The sequence below is a fragment of the Bos mutus genome, chromosome 3, assembly GCF_027580195.1.
Source record: "Bos mutus isolate GX-2022 chromosome 3, NWIPB_WYAK_1.1, whole genome shotgun sequence".
In the NCBI taxonomy this organism is placed as follows: Eukaryota; Metazoa; Chordata; class Mammalia; order Artiodactyla; family Bovidae; genus Bos; species Bos mutus.
Genome location: NC_091619.1, coordinates 72,856,063 through 72,873,769, shown reverse-complemented (window position 1 = coordinate 72,873,769; position 17,707 = coordinate 72,856,063). Strand labels below are relative to the sequence as shown.

General features: G+C 32.9%; 1 protein-coding gene across 1 annotated transcript in view; it reads right to left on the bottom strand.

Moving 5' to 3' along the window:
• Nucleotides 1-988: 988 nt before the first annotated feature.
• Nucleotides 989-17,707, bottom strand: part of LRRC40 (leucine rich repeat containing 40) — a 40,889-nt gene continuing 24,170 nt past the window's right edge. The window contains exons 10-15 of the mRNA XM_005898158.3: nucleotides 15,479-15,587; nucleotides 11,656-11,763; nucleotides 11,041-11,151; nucleotides 8,779-8,856; nucleotides 5,964-6,149; nucleotides 989-3,616 (exon numbers count right to left, since the gene is read on the bottom strand). Of these exons, the coding sequence (XP_005898220.2) occupies nucleotides 3,511-3,616; nucleotides 5,964-6,149; nucleotides 8,779-8,856; nucleotides 11,041-11,151; nucleotides 11,656-11,763; nucleotides 15,479-15,587 (698 nt within the window). The 3' untranslated portion in view covers nucleotides 989-3,510. The remainder of the gene's footprint in view (nucleotides 3,617-5,963; nucleotides 6,150-8,778; nucleotides 8,857-11,040; nucleotides 11,152-11,655; nucleotides 11,764-15,478; nucleotides 15,588-17,707) is intronic.

The following is a 17,707-nucleotide window of genomic DNA, read 5'->3' as shown; positions in this document are numbered from 1 at the left end:
TTGGTTTTAGCTTTGATGACACCTAGTGTCAATGGAATGCAATAAATGTTTAATACGCTTTATGATGTTTAGGCATTTCTCATTAACATCCTCAGCTACGTTTTCCTCCTCAAAAATGCAAGCCTTAGTATTGATGTGAAAAATAATTGACACATAAACCACATATTTTTAATCTCAAGAGCCAATCAAGTTTCTCTGTGTATTCAGTGTATAGAAGGGACTAAAGGAAGCTTAAGGACAATGACACTGTCTTCGTATGAAAGAGGAATTTTTTCTTAGTTGAAAATGAGAGGTAAAATCTACTGAATTCTGTTTATAAATTTTAAAGACCACCAAAAATAACCTTGCAAAAGATTTGCAGGTACTGTAGTTTTATTTTTCCCACTTTATAACCACCTAAGGGCACGCCCCCACCCAGCTGTATATAAATAAAGTATAATATGAACTACAGTCTCTTTCTATTCAGAGAAGAAATCTTAAATTAACAACAGCAAATCTAAATAAAGATGATGATAAAATTTTAATTGGCTTAAGAATTAAAAGGATACTAGATACTATGTTTTTAGGATTTTTAAGTATCCATGAAAATTCTTTCATTCCTAAAATATTTTATAGTTGATTTCTTTTGACCTCAGTTATTTTGGGGCATAATCCTTTTATTATCGTATAATGAATCTCTAATTCCACCTATTTACTTAATATTTTTCCATATGCTAAACACATGCATACACACACATTTTCCACTTTTCGTTTGAGGTCATATAATTCAGTTAGTGAAATATTTCACTCTTCTGTAAGTTTAAAAACTAAATCCTAAGCAGAGATGCAACACTGGGCCACAGTTTTAATAAAATGAAGACAGTCTCTAGGCTCATACTCTTTTATGACATCTGATTTCTCTACCATATGTGCAGCACAACAGTGACATCTTAAGGCCAAGTAACTAAAGCTCCTTTAGCCAGAGAAAGAACTTGAATTGGGATCTGTGTTCAAAGAAATTCCATTTTATTATTAAGTACTTTTCAAGTTTACAATTTGCAATTGGTAGATCTTAGAAGTGCTTCTTTATTTATGACTTCTTTTGCAGTCTTTGTGAACATTTTAATGTGTACTAAATGCTAACATTTTACATAGACATACTGTATATTAATGCATGCATTTCACTGCATAGTTTATTGACACTCCCCTTGTAAAGCTTTTATGGAAGAAACAATAAGCCACGGCAGTATAGCAAAAGAGGCTTAATCTTTATAAATTGGGGCCTTTTCTGTCTCTTTGCTAGCTTAGGTGGCTGTATACAAATTTGGGTGGGAGGGGCTGGAAACACCTCTTACCATTTAAGGTTTTCTACATGGTGAACTCTAGCCAATTCGAAACAAATTGCTTACTTTAATAAAAAATTTTACCATTTTATAAAAAGTTAAATCATGACATGTTTAATTGAAATGGCTGTGTTGTAATTAATATTTTGAGATAATTGTGATTTTGAGCTTAAATTATATATAAAAATTGTCATTTTTGTATGTGTTAAAAAAAACTACTGTATCACAACAGTACTTTTTAGTTGAACTACATATTGATGTAAATAAAAACTGAATGAAGACATATTTACAACTTTATTAACATAGATTGTGAATGTAGTTAATGGTTTTTTTTTTTGCTGTATGAGACCATGACAACCTTGAAAGCTGCTTCATTTTATGTGCAAAGAACTCCTATGGATCTATATTTTAAATTTACTGAATCAATGAAGTTACTTTGTCAGTTAATTTGCAAATGCAAGCTGTATTCTCCAGTTTTATTTTATGTATTGACACTAAACAGTAAAGGTGTACAATGTGATTAGAATGCATTTTGAAGATGCTTTCTGTACAGATACAAAATACAGGGACTATAATAATGCTGTGCAGTGTATAGCAAAGCCATTTTTCGGCTTTGATGTACTCAACTTTTTCAGTATTTAAAAAAGTGTTTTGAATAACATAAAAGTCTCTTTATTGTATAAATAATAAAATGTCACCTTATTGTAAAGTGTCTTTTGTTTAATATGGAAGCTGATTTCTTAGGGAGCAACAGAGTTGTTGTATGAAAAGGGAATGTTTCTTTTAAACCAAAAACATAAACATTGTAATCAATATTTGAAAAATGTAACTTTTTAATGAACATGTAGTATTTATCTTTATTAGCAATGATTTTTTTCATTATATGATTATGTCTCAATCACCCAAAAGCTATCTATCCATCCATCTATTATCTACTTACCTACCTGTCCACCCATCTATTTATATAAACTAGTTAATACCGTCTATCAATTGGTTACTTAATAGAATCACATAGTACATTTTATAATGACTGACTAGCCTACTTCTGATATTTTTGGTGTAAATACAAATGTTTATATTTAATTTTTATTAAATCCGGTTCATCTATAACAAATTACTTTTTAGAAAATTACCGCATGACTACAAATTTAGTCTTATTAACGTTACTAGCAAATTTAAAAATTAAGACCTTGGAAATTTAAAAAAAATGAACAAGGAAAGATCAGAACACATCAACAGAGTAATTATACATACAAGTACCTGCTTAGTATTTAAATAAAACACATTTTAAGATTTCTATGCAGTATATGCTCTTATTTTCTGTTGCTGTTATCTATAAAATTAATAAAATTTCAGTATTTTTTTTTAAAGAACAGAAGGTATCATTTAAATGCTCACACTCTGAGGGAAAAATATGCAGATCTAATTTCTTTAAATGTGTTGAATCTAGAAATACTAGGTTGTTGTATGGAAACTTAGTACTAAAGCATCTTAAAAAAAAAAAAGTCCAATCAAGTTTTAAATTCAAAATTGTGAGAGCGATTAAAACACTTTTACTATTTTCTCCACCAATAACTGTATCTTGTGAACCATTTCTGTGACATTAGAAACCCTGGTAAAATGATTTCATGAAACATGGGAAAAAGACTAGGAAAAAACATTTCAACTATATTAAAACAAAACAAGACAATAAATATTAATTTGAAACTTATACTGATACCAACCATATCACAAAAGTCTTATCATGGATAATGAAAAGCTTATTTTTTTTTAATGCCAAAGAGCAGTATTAAATAAAATTCACTTCAATTGTATAGTCAATGAAAATTTAGAAATTAAAACATAAGTTTAAAGAAAACATAGAAATTGGATGGTCATATTCAAGTCAGTTGGTCATAATATACGTAACACAGTAGAAATGGGAAAAAAAATCCATCGCTACAAAAATGCTTTGTCATTATAAAAATATTTAACTATAATAAATAAAAATTCACTTTTGAAGAAACTGTTTGCTATGTGGGAATGAGGGAATTTTTTTTTGCATAAATCTTATGCAAAACATTTAGAACAAATGAACACAATACGTGGTTACACCATCATAAATGAAGATAATACCTTAGAAAAATGTTAGTTATCAATTTAAGAAGTCTAAGAATTAACATGACCAAGACTATGTAATGACTTTAATTTAAGTAGGAATTCGGTCTCTCAAATATTCCAAAATAGCAGCTGTTCCTTTCATTAAGATGGCTGCTCGAGGAACGCGGAATGGATTTCCATCTAGAAGCAACGTCCTAAACAAAAGAGAGAAATCAGAATTTTAACATTTTCCATTAGGGAGGCATTTCTTCTAATTTCATTTACTATTTCATAAGTAAAATATATGTATTATTTTTTGAATTGTCCCTTTTCATTCTAAGCATTTAAACAGAACTGTAACTATAATGATGACTGAAATAACATTAATTGAATACTCATTACATGAGAGGTATGGTTCTAAGTAACTTACATTCACTGACTCTCTTAAAGATCTTGACAATTCTATGATGTAGGCACCATTAATATTTCAATTTTATAAATAGGAAACACAAGTTCAGGAAGATAAGAAGGACTTGTCCAAGATTAGTTATTAAATAGAAGAGCTGTGATATGAATCATTATTTTACCCATCACCTCCTCAATCTTATAATGACCATATACTAAATGGTTGAATTATATTTACACACGTGCTAGAATGAGCAAACTGACAAATACTCATATCAAAGACTATAACACAGTCAATATATCCTATCCACACCAGGAACATTAACACGTCTGTCTTTGTACTTCCTCCCTTGACCAGATGCACTTATAAAACCTATTTAAATGTTCTGAAATGAGTACAGTTTAAGATCTAAGAGCTGGTTGATTTACTTAATTAATTTAATGAAATAAATTATAAGAGATTTTTTTTTTTATTTTTCAATAACTTAAGTGTTTATATAAACAAAAGTTAAAGGATTCACAACATATTATACAGTAGATCTAAATTATATCTTCAAATGTATCTGTGTGCCACGGGAATTCTTAAAAGAATCTTTTAAGTCTTTAAAAAGACTGATTTTCTTAATTTATAGAAAAAAAGTTAATTATAGTCAATCTTCATTACTCATAGACTCCAAATTTGCTAATTTGCCTGCTCACTAAAATTTATTTGTCACCTCCTAATCAATACATGTGACACTTTGAAGATCATTTTGGACATGTACAGAGCAGCAAAAAATTTGAGTCACTTAACACTGAGGACAAAAAAAGGTGACGCTCTGTCTTGTTTCACCTCTCGTACCATAAACAAGTGTTCCTTCCATAGTCTATTAAGTGCGACTTTTTTTGTATTATTGTACTTTTTCTTGGTGATTTTGCTGTTTAATATAGCCTGCAAGCATAATGCTGACGTATTTCTAGTTTTTCTAAGCACACGAAGGATGTCATGTATCTTACAGGGAAACACACACGTTAGATAAGCTTCATTCAGGCATAAATCATAGCACTGTTTAGCCATAATTCAATATGAATGAATCAACAATATTAAATAAGGCATCTTAATGCAGAAACACACATAACACAAGATTATGTGTGGATTGGTTGATGAAAATGTGACCAGAAGCTTGAAAGAGCCTGACTCTGTGCTTCCCCTAGGGAGTAACAGTTCAGTATTTGCTAAGTTGGTTTTCACAAAGACTTTATAGAATACACTTATGGAACATAACAAGAATCAACTCACTCGCCTTCTATAATTCAATAATTGAGGTACCAAAGATATCAGTGCTGCCCTAGTAAAGTAAAATATGTTAAGCCATTATATGCAGTTTTCAATAATTAAATTTTTCTGACACATTCTGTTTAACTACTAGGCTTGCTGTTCATGTCTCAAATTCCCTTTATATTCACTTAACAAGTACTCATTAGGTGCTTACCACTTTCTCGGCACTGGGATAACTCTTGTACAGGAAAAAGAAATGATATAAATAAGTCCTAACAAAGCAGGATGGGAAATCTTAGGAGGGACTAACTCTGCCTGGAGTTTTGGAAAGGTTTTCAAAGGTGATAATTAGGTTGATTACTGACAGAAGCAGGGTAAAGGCACTTGAGGCTGAGGTAATAGCAAACACAGAGTACGAAAGACCCCGCAGGGCCTGAAACAACTGGTAGTAGTCTATAATCAGATTTTAAAAATCCCTATCTGCACAGCTAAGGAGTTGACATTTCCCTGATGTTTTTATGCAGTAGTTTCAGGTTATACACATACAGAGGGATGAGAAAAGTATCACTAAAACAATCAACATGTATGATGGATGTGTACTATACTTACACATATATCATGCTATATACACATACAGAGGGATGAGAAAGTATCACTAAAACAATCGACATGTATGATAGATGTGTACTATACTTACACATGTATCATGCTATATAAACAAAACTAAAAAATACATTTGGTAAAATTTGGAAAACAGAATTGGGATTCAGAGTTTTGTTACCTTTTATTTTTAACAGGACATTACATTTTTTATTTCAACTTGCCTGCAAGACTACCTCAAAAAACAAACAAACAAAAACACTTCCACAACTGAATACATGAAAAAACTTAGCATTTACCTTAAGTTCACACAGTTACCAAGCTCTGGTGGAATCTGTAGGAGGTCATTATTTTGAAGGTCCAATGTGATCAGATTTTCCATTGTCTTCATTTTCTGAGGGTCCAAAGATCCAACCTGATTATTACTAATCAAAATTGTTTCAAGTGTGGGAATTCGATACAAAACTTCAGGTAGTATTTTGAACCTATTAGAATATGAACAGAACAAACAGGAATCAGAGGCAAAATTATCCCCTAGATGATGGGGGTTTGATCTAATGACATAAAGCTTTCTTAATGTAAGGTTTTTATTTTTTTTTTAATTTGGTATAAGTTCTGCACTTAAATTTTTCAGAAAATTCTTAAAAATGGATAAGCTTTGGAAACCTTGAAATATACGTTAAGTGGACAGACTTGTAGCAGTTTCCATTTACTATACAAAAAAATCAAACAAAAGTTCTGAGTAAATTCCCCCATGTTTTTATTTTCTCCTTCAGGAGACAAGGAAATCTTCCTGAAATGCTCTTTATAAAATGTCTCCACGTAGGTATTCTTCCTTAGTTTACTTTTATTTCTTATGAAACAGAATTACTGCCAATATTTAAAGTAAAAGAGATTTATACTTTGCTTTGACTTAGGCTTCAAAAATGACTAATTCAGTCATTTTTCCAACAATCAAAAATATATTCATTTTGGTTTTTGAAAACATTATAAAACAACTATAGGTTGCTGGCTTCTTATTCAAAGTAACCCTGAAGATGCCACAAGAGAGACGGGAAAGTTGATGGCTCTCAGAGCAATTCTCAGTAACACTTCAGGATCCCTGGGTTGGGGGAAAAGAAACTAGCTTGGTTTTAACGTGAGGCAAACTGCTGCCTCAACTAGAAAAGAGAAGGATGTGGTGAAGGAGAGCTGTATAGTGGCGGCCTTTTCACTTCCCCATACTGCCCTTCCTTTGCTGCCTTGATGTTAAAAAAAACTGAACTACAATGAAGGGTAAATTCATTAAGGAAGCTCCGAAGTTACAGAGGGATGCAAGAGTCAGCAACACAAGTACAGATAGACCAAATCATCTTGAGTAGTCCCTCCAACTTCTCCCACAAACCATAAACAAGATAATTAAAAGTGATGCAGCTAACCAGTTAACACAGAAATTAAGGTTAGGTTTGCCAGCTCCTAAAGAATTAACAATGCAATTGATAGCTCAATGCATGAGTGCATGCTTAGTCACTTCAGGCGAGTCGGACTCTGTAACCCTGTGGACTGTAGCCCTCCAGCCTCCACTGTGCATGGGATTCTCCAGGCAAGAATACTGGAATGGGTTGCCATTTCCTTCTCCAGGGGATCTTCCCAACCCAGGGACTGAACCCGGGTCTCCTGCGTTGCAGGCAGATTCTTAACATCTGAGCTACCAGGGAAGGCCCTGATATAGACAACTCAACAGAGAACTGATAGTTCATATCAATAGAGAACTGATAGTTCAATTCACAAAAATTAGAAGAATCTGAGAAGTACTTATATTTTTAAACAATGACAGCAAAAGTATTACCTATACTCAAGAAACACAAATAATTGAGTAGATAGAAAAAAATTAATAGGCAGTATTTTAACATCACTGTGCCTTAGATTTCTTATCTGTAAATGAGCATGAATAACAGTACTAAAATTATATACTTGTTACAAGGATTAAATGAATGTATAGGAAGGTCATGGGACAGTATCTGTAATATAATAAATGTTAGCCACTACTATTTATATTAAATTGTTACCAGAATCAACTTTCATCATAGGAAACAATATGACATAGTTGTTAAGAGCCTAACTTCTGGAGTCAAACCACCTGGGCTCAAATCCCAGCTCTATACTCCTCAATTTCTAAATGGACATAGTAACAGAACCTACCATGCCGGGCTTTTGTGAAGATTAAGTCAGGTAATACACATAAAGTACTTAGCTCAGTGTCAGCAGACAATAAATATTAATAAATAAGCTCCCAATAAAAATTAGTTATTCTTGATTATTACACTGGGCTTCCCTTGTGGCTCATCTGGTAAAGAATCCGCCTGCAATGTGGGGGACCTGGGTTCAATCCCCGGGTTAGGAAGATCCCCTGGAGAAGGGAAAGGCTACCCACACCAGTATTCTGGCCTGGAGAATTCCACGGACTATACAACCCATGGGGGTCGCAAAGAGTCGGACACGACTGAGAAACTTTCGCTTTCACTAATTATTATAATATCTTAGTGTTTACAAAATACAATCTAAATTTCACTAGCATAAAAAGCTCTGAAAGGGCTGGCTACTGCTACACGCCCAATATCATTTGTTACTTCTACTCTTCTGCTACATCACTTTTTGTTCTGAGCCATATTAAACTTCTTGAAGGGTCCCAAACACATCATTTTCTCATATCCTTGGGCATTAATACATGCTACTTGCTCTACATAGGATGCCATGTCCCTGTGTGTTCCAAGCCTCAGTTTCAGAGCTACCTCCTCTACCTTCAAGTAATCTCTGGAAATACCTATGTATGCACTGTGCTTCCTCTATAGCAATAAGAACTATTTATTTGCATATTTGTCTTCCTACTAGGCTACAGGTTTCTTAAAATAGTTAAAAAGAACAAAAAAATGTAGACATCAGTTGTGAAAATTCTAAAAAGGCAACATCACTTTTAACTCTAAGTGGAACTAAGTGACAATAAACCTGGATATTTAAACGAAGAAAAAGCATACAGCCTTTTTGTTTGTCTCTTTATTCTCTAGTAATCTCTAGTATTCTCTAGTAAGATCTACAAATTTTCTACAGAATAATTGTGAGTAAGATGTTTCTTACCTATTAAAGGAAAGGTTGATTGTTTGTAGCCCTGTCAATGATTCCATTTCTTCAGGCAAAGAACTTAAAAAATTATTCCTAAATTAGAGAGAAAAAGATGATTTACAAAATTTGAAAATTTGTCCAAATTTATAATTAAAGTATTGATCAGACAAAAATTTATATAGCTCAGTTTGTCAATTCTTGATTTCATTAAGACTGTGTCCTGAGAATTCTGAATCAGTCAGCAGCTTTAAGTGTTTGATCAATGGGCCTAATTCTAATACCAAAGTGCAACCAACTGGTGATGCAAACAACTCTTTAATAATAGATTTAACAGAGTGAACACTGTAAACTAATCCCTTATCTACTTCAAATTGCAATCAGCAATACTTTCCACAGTCAGAGCCCTTTAGGTCATGCCTATAAATACTATATTATTTGACATCACAAGTATTCTATGTATTTGATTAATACAAATATTTCATATACAGAATAATTGAAGAATAACTGAAAAATTACATAAAAAGAGAAAACAGAAATGCAAAGAGATTCTGTATGTTTAGAAACTTAGAGTTTTCTACTATATAAGTATTAAGGAAGACCATTTCTACTTTTAGTTTAGAATTTTAATTTGCACAATGTGTAACTTTTCAAGATCTTACAACAGAACACAGAAGTAAAGGGAATCTCATTTACCACTAAAATGATCTCGGAAAAAATTTAGAAGGTTAACAAGAAGGTAGAAATATTCTAGAGGTCATAGCAACGTTTGGTTGCTAAGTCATGTCCTACTCTTTGTGACCCCACGGACTGTAGCTCACCAGGCTTCTCTGTCCATGGGATTTTCCAAGCAAGAATACTAGAGTGGGTTACCATTTCTTTCTCCAGGGGATCTTCCCAACCCAGAGACTGAATGCACATCTCCTGCATCTGTCGAATCCACAGGTGGATTCTCTACCACTGACCCACCAGAGAGAAGCCCCAAAACTACTAATAGAAAACATTTGTGAGAAAATTATCTCCAACTAGATGGTTATCTATCACACTGAGTAATTTTCTCTAACCTATATTTTTCCATTCAGAAGTGAAGCCTAATATATTAATATGCCATACTTTGTACAACTCAACATATGTCCTTTTTTCTTTTCTCTGTATTTTTCTCCATTATTGTCTTTATTAATCCATGCTGAATACCAACTGATGGTCTATATCTTCTCCTAGAGTCTTATACATACTGATATCAAACATAAAAGCATATTTTAGTCACTTAATTAGAAATTTCCAGGTATAGTTATAGACAGAAGCCCACACATCGATAGACACACACACACACAAGGATGGGATGAAAAGAAATAAAGTCAGTAGCACTGGAGCAGGGATTCATCCTCACTGCTCCATTTGATACTGAACTAAAATGTGCTTTTAAACTGTTTTTCCAGTGTAACTGTCCGTGGAAAATAGAAATAATTCCACATTTAGCAAGAGCATACATGCTAATATACTTGTTTTAACTGCGTAAGGAAAAAATTTTTGTCTCTGTATGAAGACTAAATCTTCGAACAGATATAATTAGCTTATTGTAATTTAACTATTGTGTGAGTGGAGCAAGAGCAGGTACATTTTAATAAACTAAAACCACACCTAGTAACAACATACATGAGCAGTCAGAAGCCCAGGTAATAGAAATATACTTCACAAACCAAGCTTTAAAGCCTAAGAAAATAAATGACTATCTGACCCTGAAATACCTATTATCACCCTCAAAAACCTGTGACACTTCTGATCCTGTCACTTAAACTTAGGACATATTTAAATTAAACTTCCTATTACCTCTGTAGAGCCTTAAATAGTTTCCTTTATTTTTGCTGTCAATCATAGTGTTATCTTGCCTTGTGTGGTTAATATATTTTGAAACCAAATAGGTTGTTTTTATGATAAAGTCATGCTAGCTATTGTGCCAGCATAGCATTTGGACAGTTTTATGTTAAAAAAGAAAAAAGCAATATGAAGTAAATACTTTCCATGTGCTATTTTAATTTTGCTTAAGTATGACTCTAATAAAGTGTCAGTATTTCCTAATATTTTAAATAATTGTCTTATCACATAACTTCAAATGACATCTGATTAAACTATTTCCTAAATGCTTACTTTTAGATTACTCCTAAAATTTTATTAATAAAGACCAATTTTGTTTCTTAGGAAAACATGAGGGAAAGGGCAAAAATCAGGTAAAATACAAATTATTATTAAAAAAAGGGAAGCAATAGTATCAATAAATACCTGAGATCTAAAAAAGTCAATTTTTGAAGTGTACATAATTCCAAGGATATAAAGGAAAGCTTATTAAAACTGAGATTGACATCAGAAACCATTTCCTTCAGTTCCACAATCCTGAAACAATAATAATTTTAAATATTAATACTTGAATTCACTGTCAAAACTTTAAAACTACAAGCTGATCATAGAGAAAAAAAGCTTATATTATTTTTGCTAATTAAGATTTTCTGTAACTTTTACTTTTCTCACAAAAAATCCCAGTTTGGATGTGTAACTGATAAAAATAGATTTTTAAAAACAGCTGTAATATTATCTGTCCAGGAATTTCTATTGGACTTTAAATGTATGTTGAAGTTTAAGAAACCATTCAGTCTGTTTAAACTAATTATGGACTCACTGCACTTCCCGCCAAAATCTAGGTAATACTTTATTAATTCCTATCTCAGGAAATACTTAAGTAAATTTTACCAAATCCCTCAAATATTAACAATGTAAGGTATTTTACGTATACTTCCTAAGTAAAAAACTATTAAAAATAATTATTATTGCAACTAAGCTGCAAGTACAACTGAGAATGAGTCACAGCTTAATAGAAATAGCATCATGAATAGTTCTTACCTTTTGGGAATTTCACACAGCTGATTCTTACTGAAGTTAATCGAAGTGATAATGTTACTTTTTACCGCATCAAACACTTCATCAGGAATCAAAGCTGTCTGTTTATCACTAAATGAAAAATGGTTTAAAGATGCATCATTCTGGGACTTCCCTCGTGGTCCAGTGCCTAAGACTCCACGGTCCCAATGCAGTGGGCCCTGGTCAGGGAACTAGATCCTGCATGCCCCAACTAAGACTGAAGATCCAGAGAGCCTAAACTAAAACCTGGTGCAACCAAACAAAACATTTTTTTAAAAAGTGCATCATTCTTAGCAATCTGGAAAGACATGATTATTGCTGTTCATTTTAAAGACCTTTAAAGATTTCATAAGGAGATTTTTCAAGGTAGTTTATTATGAAGCTCTGTAAAGAATACCACAAAAACCTACCAACTCACAAAATGTTAGGAATTCAGACACCCTATTGTGTCATAACACCTTGTGTCACACCTTTGGTGTGACATAAACTCACAGTCATAAACTCAATATGAACAAAAACAGATACCTTTGAAGTCTAAGATGTCCAAGAGTCATAACAGTGAAGGAACAGTATTTGGGATTCCTGTACCCTAAATCTTTAATTTTAAAAACTATCTCACCTCCTGTCTTAAAAATCTCTTAATAGAGTTTAGCTGTCAACTTTCTTTGGATACAGAGTTAACTGCAGACAACAATCAATTTTTAAAAGTTCAACATGATACTAAACTAGTTTTCTCATAACCTAAACAGTTTCTCCCTCACTTAGCATGTGACAAAGTACACAGGGTTATGGCCTTGGACTAAACTATTTCTGGTTCTTTCATTAATATACTTTGTTAATTTACCTTCCTTAAACCTCAGTTCTATGAAGTTAGAATCTAAAGGCATTTTCTTTTCATTAAATTTCATTACATTTCTTTTCCATTAAAATTTTCAGTTATATTTTCAATAAAATATAATTTTAGTAAGAAAGTACAGTAGAACTCTGACATTTGCAAATTTAACAATTTGATATTATAATTGGGCATTATGCTTATGTTCTTCTTTTACAATTTTTAATTCCTAACCTCATCCACTAAAAAGAATCTTCAGAGGAATTCCAAAAATGAACAACTGTATGAACAAGAAAAAAATATTACATATAATGTGTGATACTGGAGAACTGTATGAGAAAAGCACTATAATACAGAAAGATAAAAAGTCTAAATTTCACCGTCATTATGCTTCCCCTTTTGCTTTTGGGTTCCATTTTCTGCTGTGCAGATGGAGCACTTTTACCTTTTTGATCAGAATTGCTCAAGTCACAGAGAACTGATTTATCCAAATTAAAGTTTGAAGAGTTATGCTATTTTAAAAACTTCAGTTGAAGGCATTTATGCCTTAAGATTGGGAAATAATTTATACTTTAAATAGAATACTTCTGTCCAATTCAAGTCTCCAAGGAAAACAAATTACAATAAATTTAGAATCAAAACAATCTAAGATGTATGGTCTTAAGTGCTACCTTTATTATGCTTTTGTGATATCGGTGCCTTTAAAGAATGGGAATGATTAACCCCACCAAAAAAAAAAAAGTATCAATACTACTTTATAGATTGCTTAAAACAATTAAAAGAAAGAGCATATATAAAGTAGCACAGTGTTCAGCATAGACGAGAAACTCAATAAACTCAATAAATCATATCCATGCAGAGTAGAGGGAGTGGAAGCCAGAGATAAAAGGAATTCTAAGCTAAGAAATTCCAAGACAGGAATCAAGTCTGTCTGAACATTTGGTATATTACAAAACCTAACATAGAATTTGATACCTAGTAGGTTCCAAAAATATCTACTGAATAAATGGGTATGCTGCTGCTGCTGCTAAGTCGCTTCAGTCGTGTCCGACTCTGTGCGACCCCATAGACGGCAGCCCACCAGGCTCCCCATCCCTGGGATTCTCCAGGCAAGAACACTGGAGTGAGTTGCCATTTCCTTCTCCAGAATAAATGGGTATATTATGTGTAAAATAGAACATGCTAAATTACTACACTAGTATGCTATGAAAAGGACACAACTACAACGATGGATGAGTACTATCTTGTATTACAGTGTCAAAGAAGGAAGGCTTAGAGTAGTGATTTCTATGTGAATGAAACACAGCAAATATGAAATGGAGACTGTATCCTGACTGCTGAGGAGGTAGTACCCACTGATACTACACATTAAGGAAAAGAGGCCAGGAACTGATGATGATTCTGTGGATAACTGAATAAACCTTGTCACTATCTAACTTGAGAATGTACTCTTTTCAATACAATACCAAAGCATGAACTAATCACTGAAAGACTTCTGACTGTACTGGCTGTTTTTATCACTGTTGCCTTAGACAGTACTGAAGAATACTTGACAATCACTTCCAATTTCTGCATAAGTATCTTCTTTCTCCAGTCAAACACATGCCCATAATATACAAATATCATTAGGCTTCTGCCTCGGTTTACATACCAACATTGTAACTATTACAGGTTTAATATATGTGCCACTCAGGGAGAAATATCAGTCACCTCAGATATGCAGATGACACCACCCTTATGGCAGAAAGTGAAGAGGAACTCAAAAGCCTCTTGATGAAAGTGAAAGTGGAGAGTGAAAAAGTTGGCTTAAAGCTCAACATTCAGAAAATGAAGATCATGGCATCTGGTCCCATCACTTCATGGGAAATAGATGGGGAAACAGTGGAAACAGTGTCAGACTTTTTTTCTGGACTCCAAAATCTCTGCAGATGGTGACTGCAGCCATGAAATTAAAAGACGCTTACTCCTTGGAAGGAAAGTTATGACCAACCTAGACAGCATATTCAAAAGCAGAGACATAACTTTGCCAACAAAGGTTCGTCTAGTCAAAGCTATGGTTTTTCCTGTGGTCATGTATGGATGTGAGAGTTGGACTGTGAAGAAGGCTGAGTGCCTAGGAATTGATGCTTTTGAACTGTGGTGTTGAAGAAGACTCTTGAGAGTCCCTTGGACTGCAGGGAGATCCAACCAGTCCATTCTGAAGGAGATCAGCCCTGGGATTTCTTTGGAAGGAATGATGCTAAAGTTGAAACTCCAATACTTTGGCCACCTCATGCGAAGAGTTGACTCATTGGAAAAGACTCTGACGCTGGGAGGGATTGGGGGCAAGAGAAGAAGGGGACGACAGAGGATGAGATGGCTGGATGGCATCACTGACTCAATGGATGTGAGTCTCAGTGAACTCCGGGAGTTGGTGATGGACAGGGAGGCCTGGCGTGCTGCGATTCATGGGTCGCAAAGAGTCGGACACGAGTGAGGGACTGATCTGATCTGATCTGAGAGCACATTATTATAACATATTATTTGACTTGAATTCAGATATATAAACAGAGTACAACCTCTCAAGCTTTGTCTGCTTGAGGTATTCATTAAATAAATGATACTTACACTTCTTAGTTACCAATATATGACCTCCCTCCAATATAAAATTCTCTCTGGATGCTGGTTACTGAGTCAGAAAATCTTATTACGAAACAATACTGCGTCTCGTATTTTACAATTATAAAATATTATAAAAAATTTACTATTAACCATATATCGACCTCCTTAAGCATGATAAATACAAATCACCTAAGGAATGGACTTAAATTCATTGTATATGCTTCTACCTCATCACTTTTTTTGCAATCGCTATTATTCTAAGTACTAATGCACTCTGATGAATTCTTCTTCACCAACTGTCCTTTTTTCTGAAGAATTATTTCTGAAAGTTACCTATGTGTTTTACAACATTTAAGAAAATGAATTACATACCTATAGTCTAACATTTTTAATGTGATGATGGTGTGCACATTGACTCTAGATTCACTTGGCAGTGTCATGGCAGTCTCAATAACAGAATCATTTTGGCTAGGTCCATCATCTGGCAAAAGAAAAGTTATATAAAACTAATATTTATACTACAAAGTCATTTAAAAATTCCTGAAAGTACTTTAAAATAGTACATATGATTTTTAGATACTATTGGTGAAAATGTCTTTTCATATGCTTTATTTCCAATAACTCAAATCTAAGTATAGTTTGATCTTTATGTAATAGAAAAAAGATAAAAAGTTCAAAATCTTTTAATAAATCTTACCATAAGAAAATTTAGGAGTAGGAAAGGATAAAGAGTAACTACAATGTCTCAGAAGAAACAATGACAAGCAAAAATAGTATTCCTTCCAACAAAGGAATTTGTTAACAAAGGAAAAGTACTATTTTCCAAAAATGTCTACCAAACAGACATCTGCCTATCTTTTCAGTTTAGGACACAATGAAGCTGATTATCCCCAATCATTTAAAATCTGGCAATTTGCATAGCCTAGTAAGCTTTTGGTACTTTATTATATTCACTAAGATTTTTCCTAGCAAATGTAAGACTGTATTTTCACTAGATATTTCCTAACACGCATACCTACTCACATTTACATACAACCAACTCCTTCACCAAATTCTAGAGACTGTTTAATGTTTAACACATAATGTTTAATGTTTTACAGCATAAAAAGCAAAACAAACAAAAATCATCCACAATTAAAAGAAATGGCTTTGTGATTTTTTGGCGAAAGAGACTTCAGCCATTTAGACATAAATAAAATAAGACAATTTTTAGCAATGTGGAAATGATGGAATAGTCCTAATAGTCACATTAAGAACAGAGGCTTGCCGAAAGAACATTAAAAAAACAATTAGCAGTATCCCTGATCTTTTCTCAACCCAGCAGGCATTTAATGAAACTTGTTGAATGATACTAAGTATATTTCTCTTGCCTTAAGCTCCTCAGACATTCATTAGTCAATAATTATTAAACTATTTTTCCACACAAATACATCCATATAAATACTTTATTTACAGAAGTAACATAATAAATGACAGACTATCGAATAGAGATAAAAGACACAGAGGACAACACTGATTTCAAGAGAAATGCTTTGCTATTTAGAAGTTCCCGAGCAGTTTGGCTATGCCACTTCAAAGAATATGTAATATATACTGCCAAATTACATCTGCAGAGACAGTATTAAACCAGCAACAAAACCCAGCGTTATTTTTAAATGTACATTTATATTAGCATGATTATATATTAAAATAGAATATTCTCAATACTTTCCAAAGAGCTACTTTTAATAATCTGCATCAAAGAGAATGTAAAGAGGAAGGCAATTGTCTGTTGCGGGGGGGACACTAATGTGAGAAACAGATTTACTTTGCACTATATTTTCTTGTACATTTATTGCCTTTTTGATTAAAAAAAACCAAGATAGTAATATTCCATAAATGGATCCAGATTCAATGCAATCCCTATCAGAATGATAACTTACTTCTTTGTAGAAATTAACAAGCAGATTCTAAAATGTTTATGATATTGCAAAAAAAAACCCAGAACAGTCAAAACAAACTATTTTAAAAGAAGAATAAAGCAGGAGGACTTATACACCTTCCAATTTCAAAATTTATTACAAAGCAGTGGTAACCAATATACTGTAGTACTGGCACAGGATAGGAATAAAGATCAATGGAATAAACTTGTGAGTCTAAAATGAACCCTACATTCATGGTTAACTGATATTCAACAAAAACAATGCCAAGACTATTCAATGAGAAAAGCTGACTTTTCAACAAATGGTACACAGACACTGCATAATCACATGCAAAAGAATGTAAGTGGAAAGAATGAAAGTGGACCCTTATCTCATAGCATTTATAAAAATTAATTCACAGTGGATCAAAGACATGAATGTAAGAGCAGAAGTATAAACCTCTTAGAAGAAAAAAAAGTAGAAAATCTTCATAAAACAGGATTTTGCAAAGAAATTTTAGATATGAAACAAAAAGCATTAGCAAAAAAAGAAAATGACTATTAAAATTAAAAAAAAAACTTGTGTTTCAAAGGACGCTATAGAGAAAATGAAAAGACAACACAGATGCCTAGAAAACATTTCCAAATTGTGTATCTGACAAGAGACTTATACCTAGAATACATAAAGAATTATTACATCA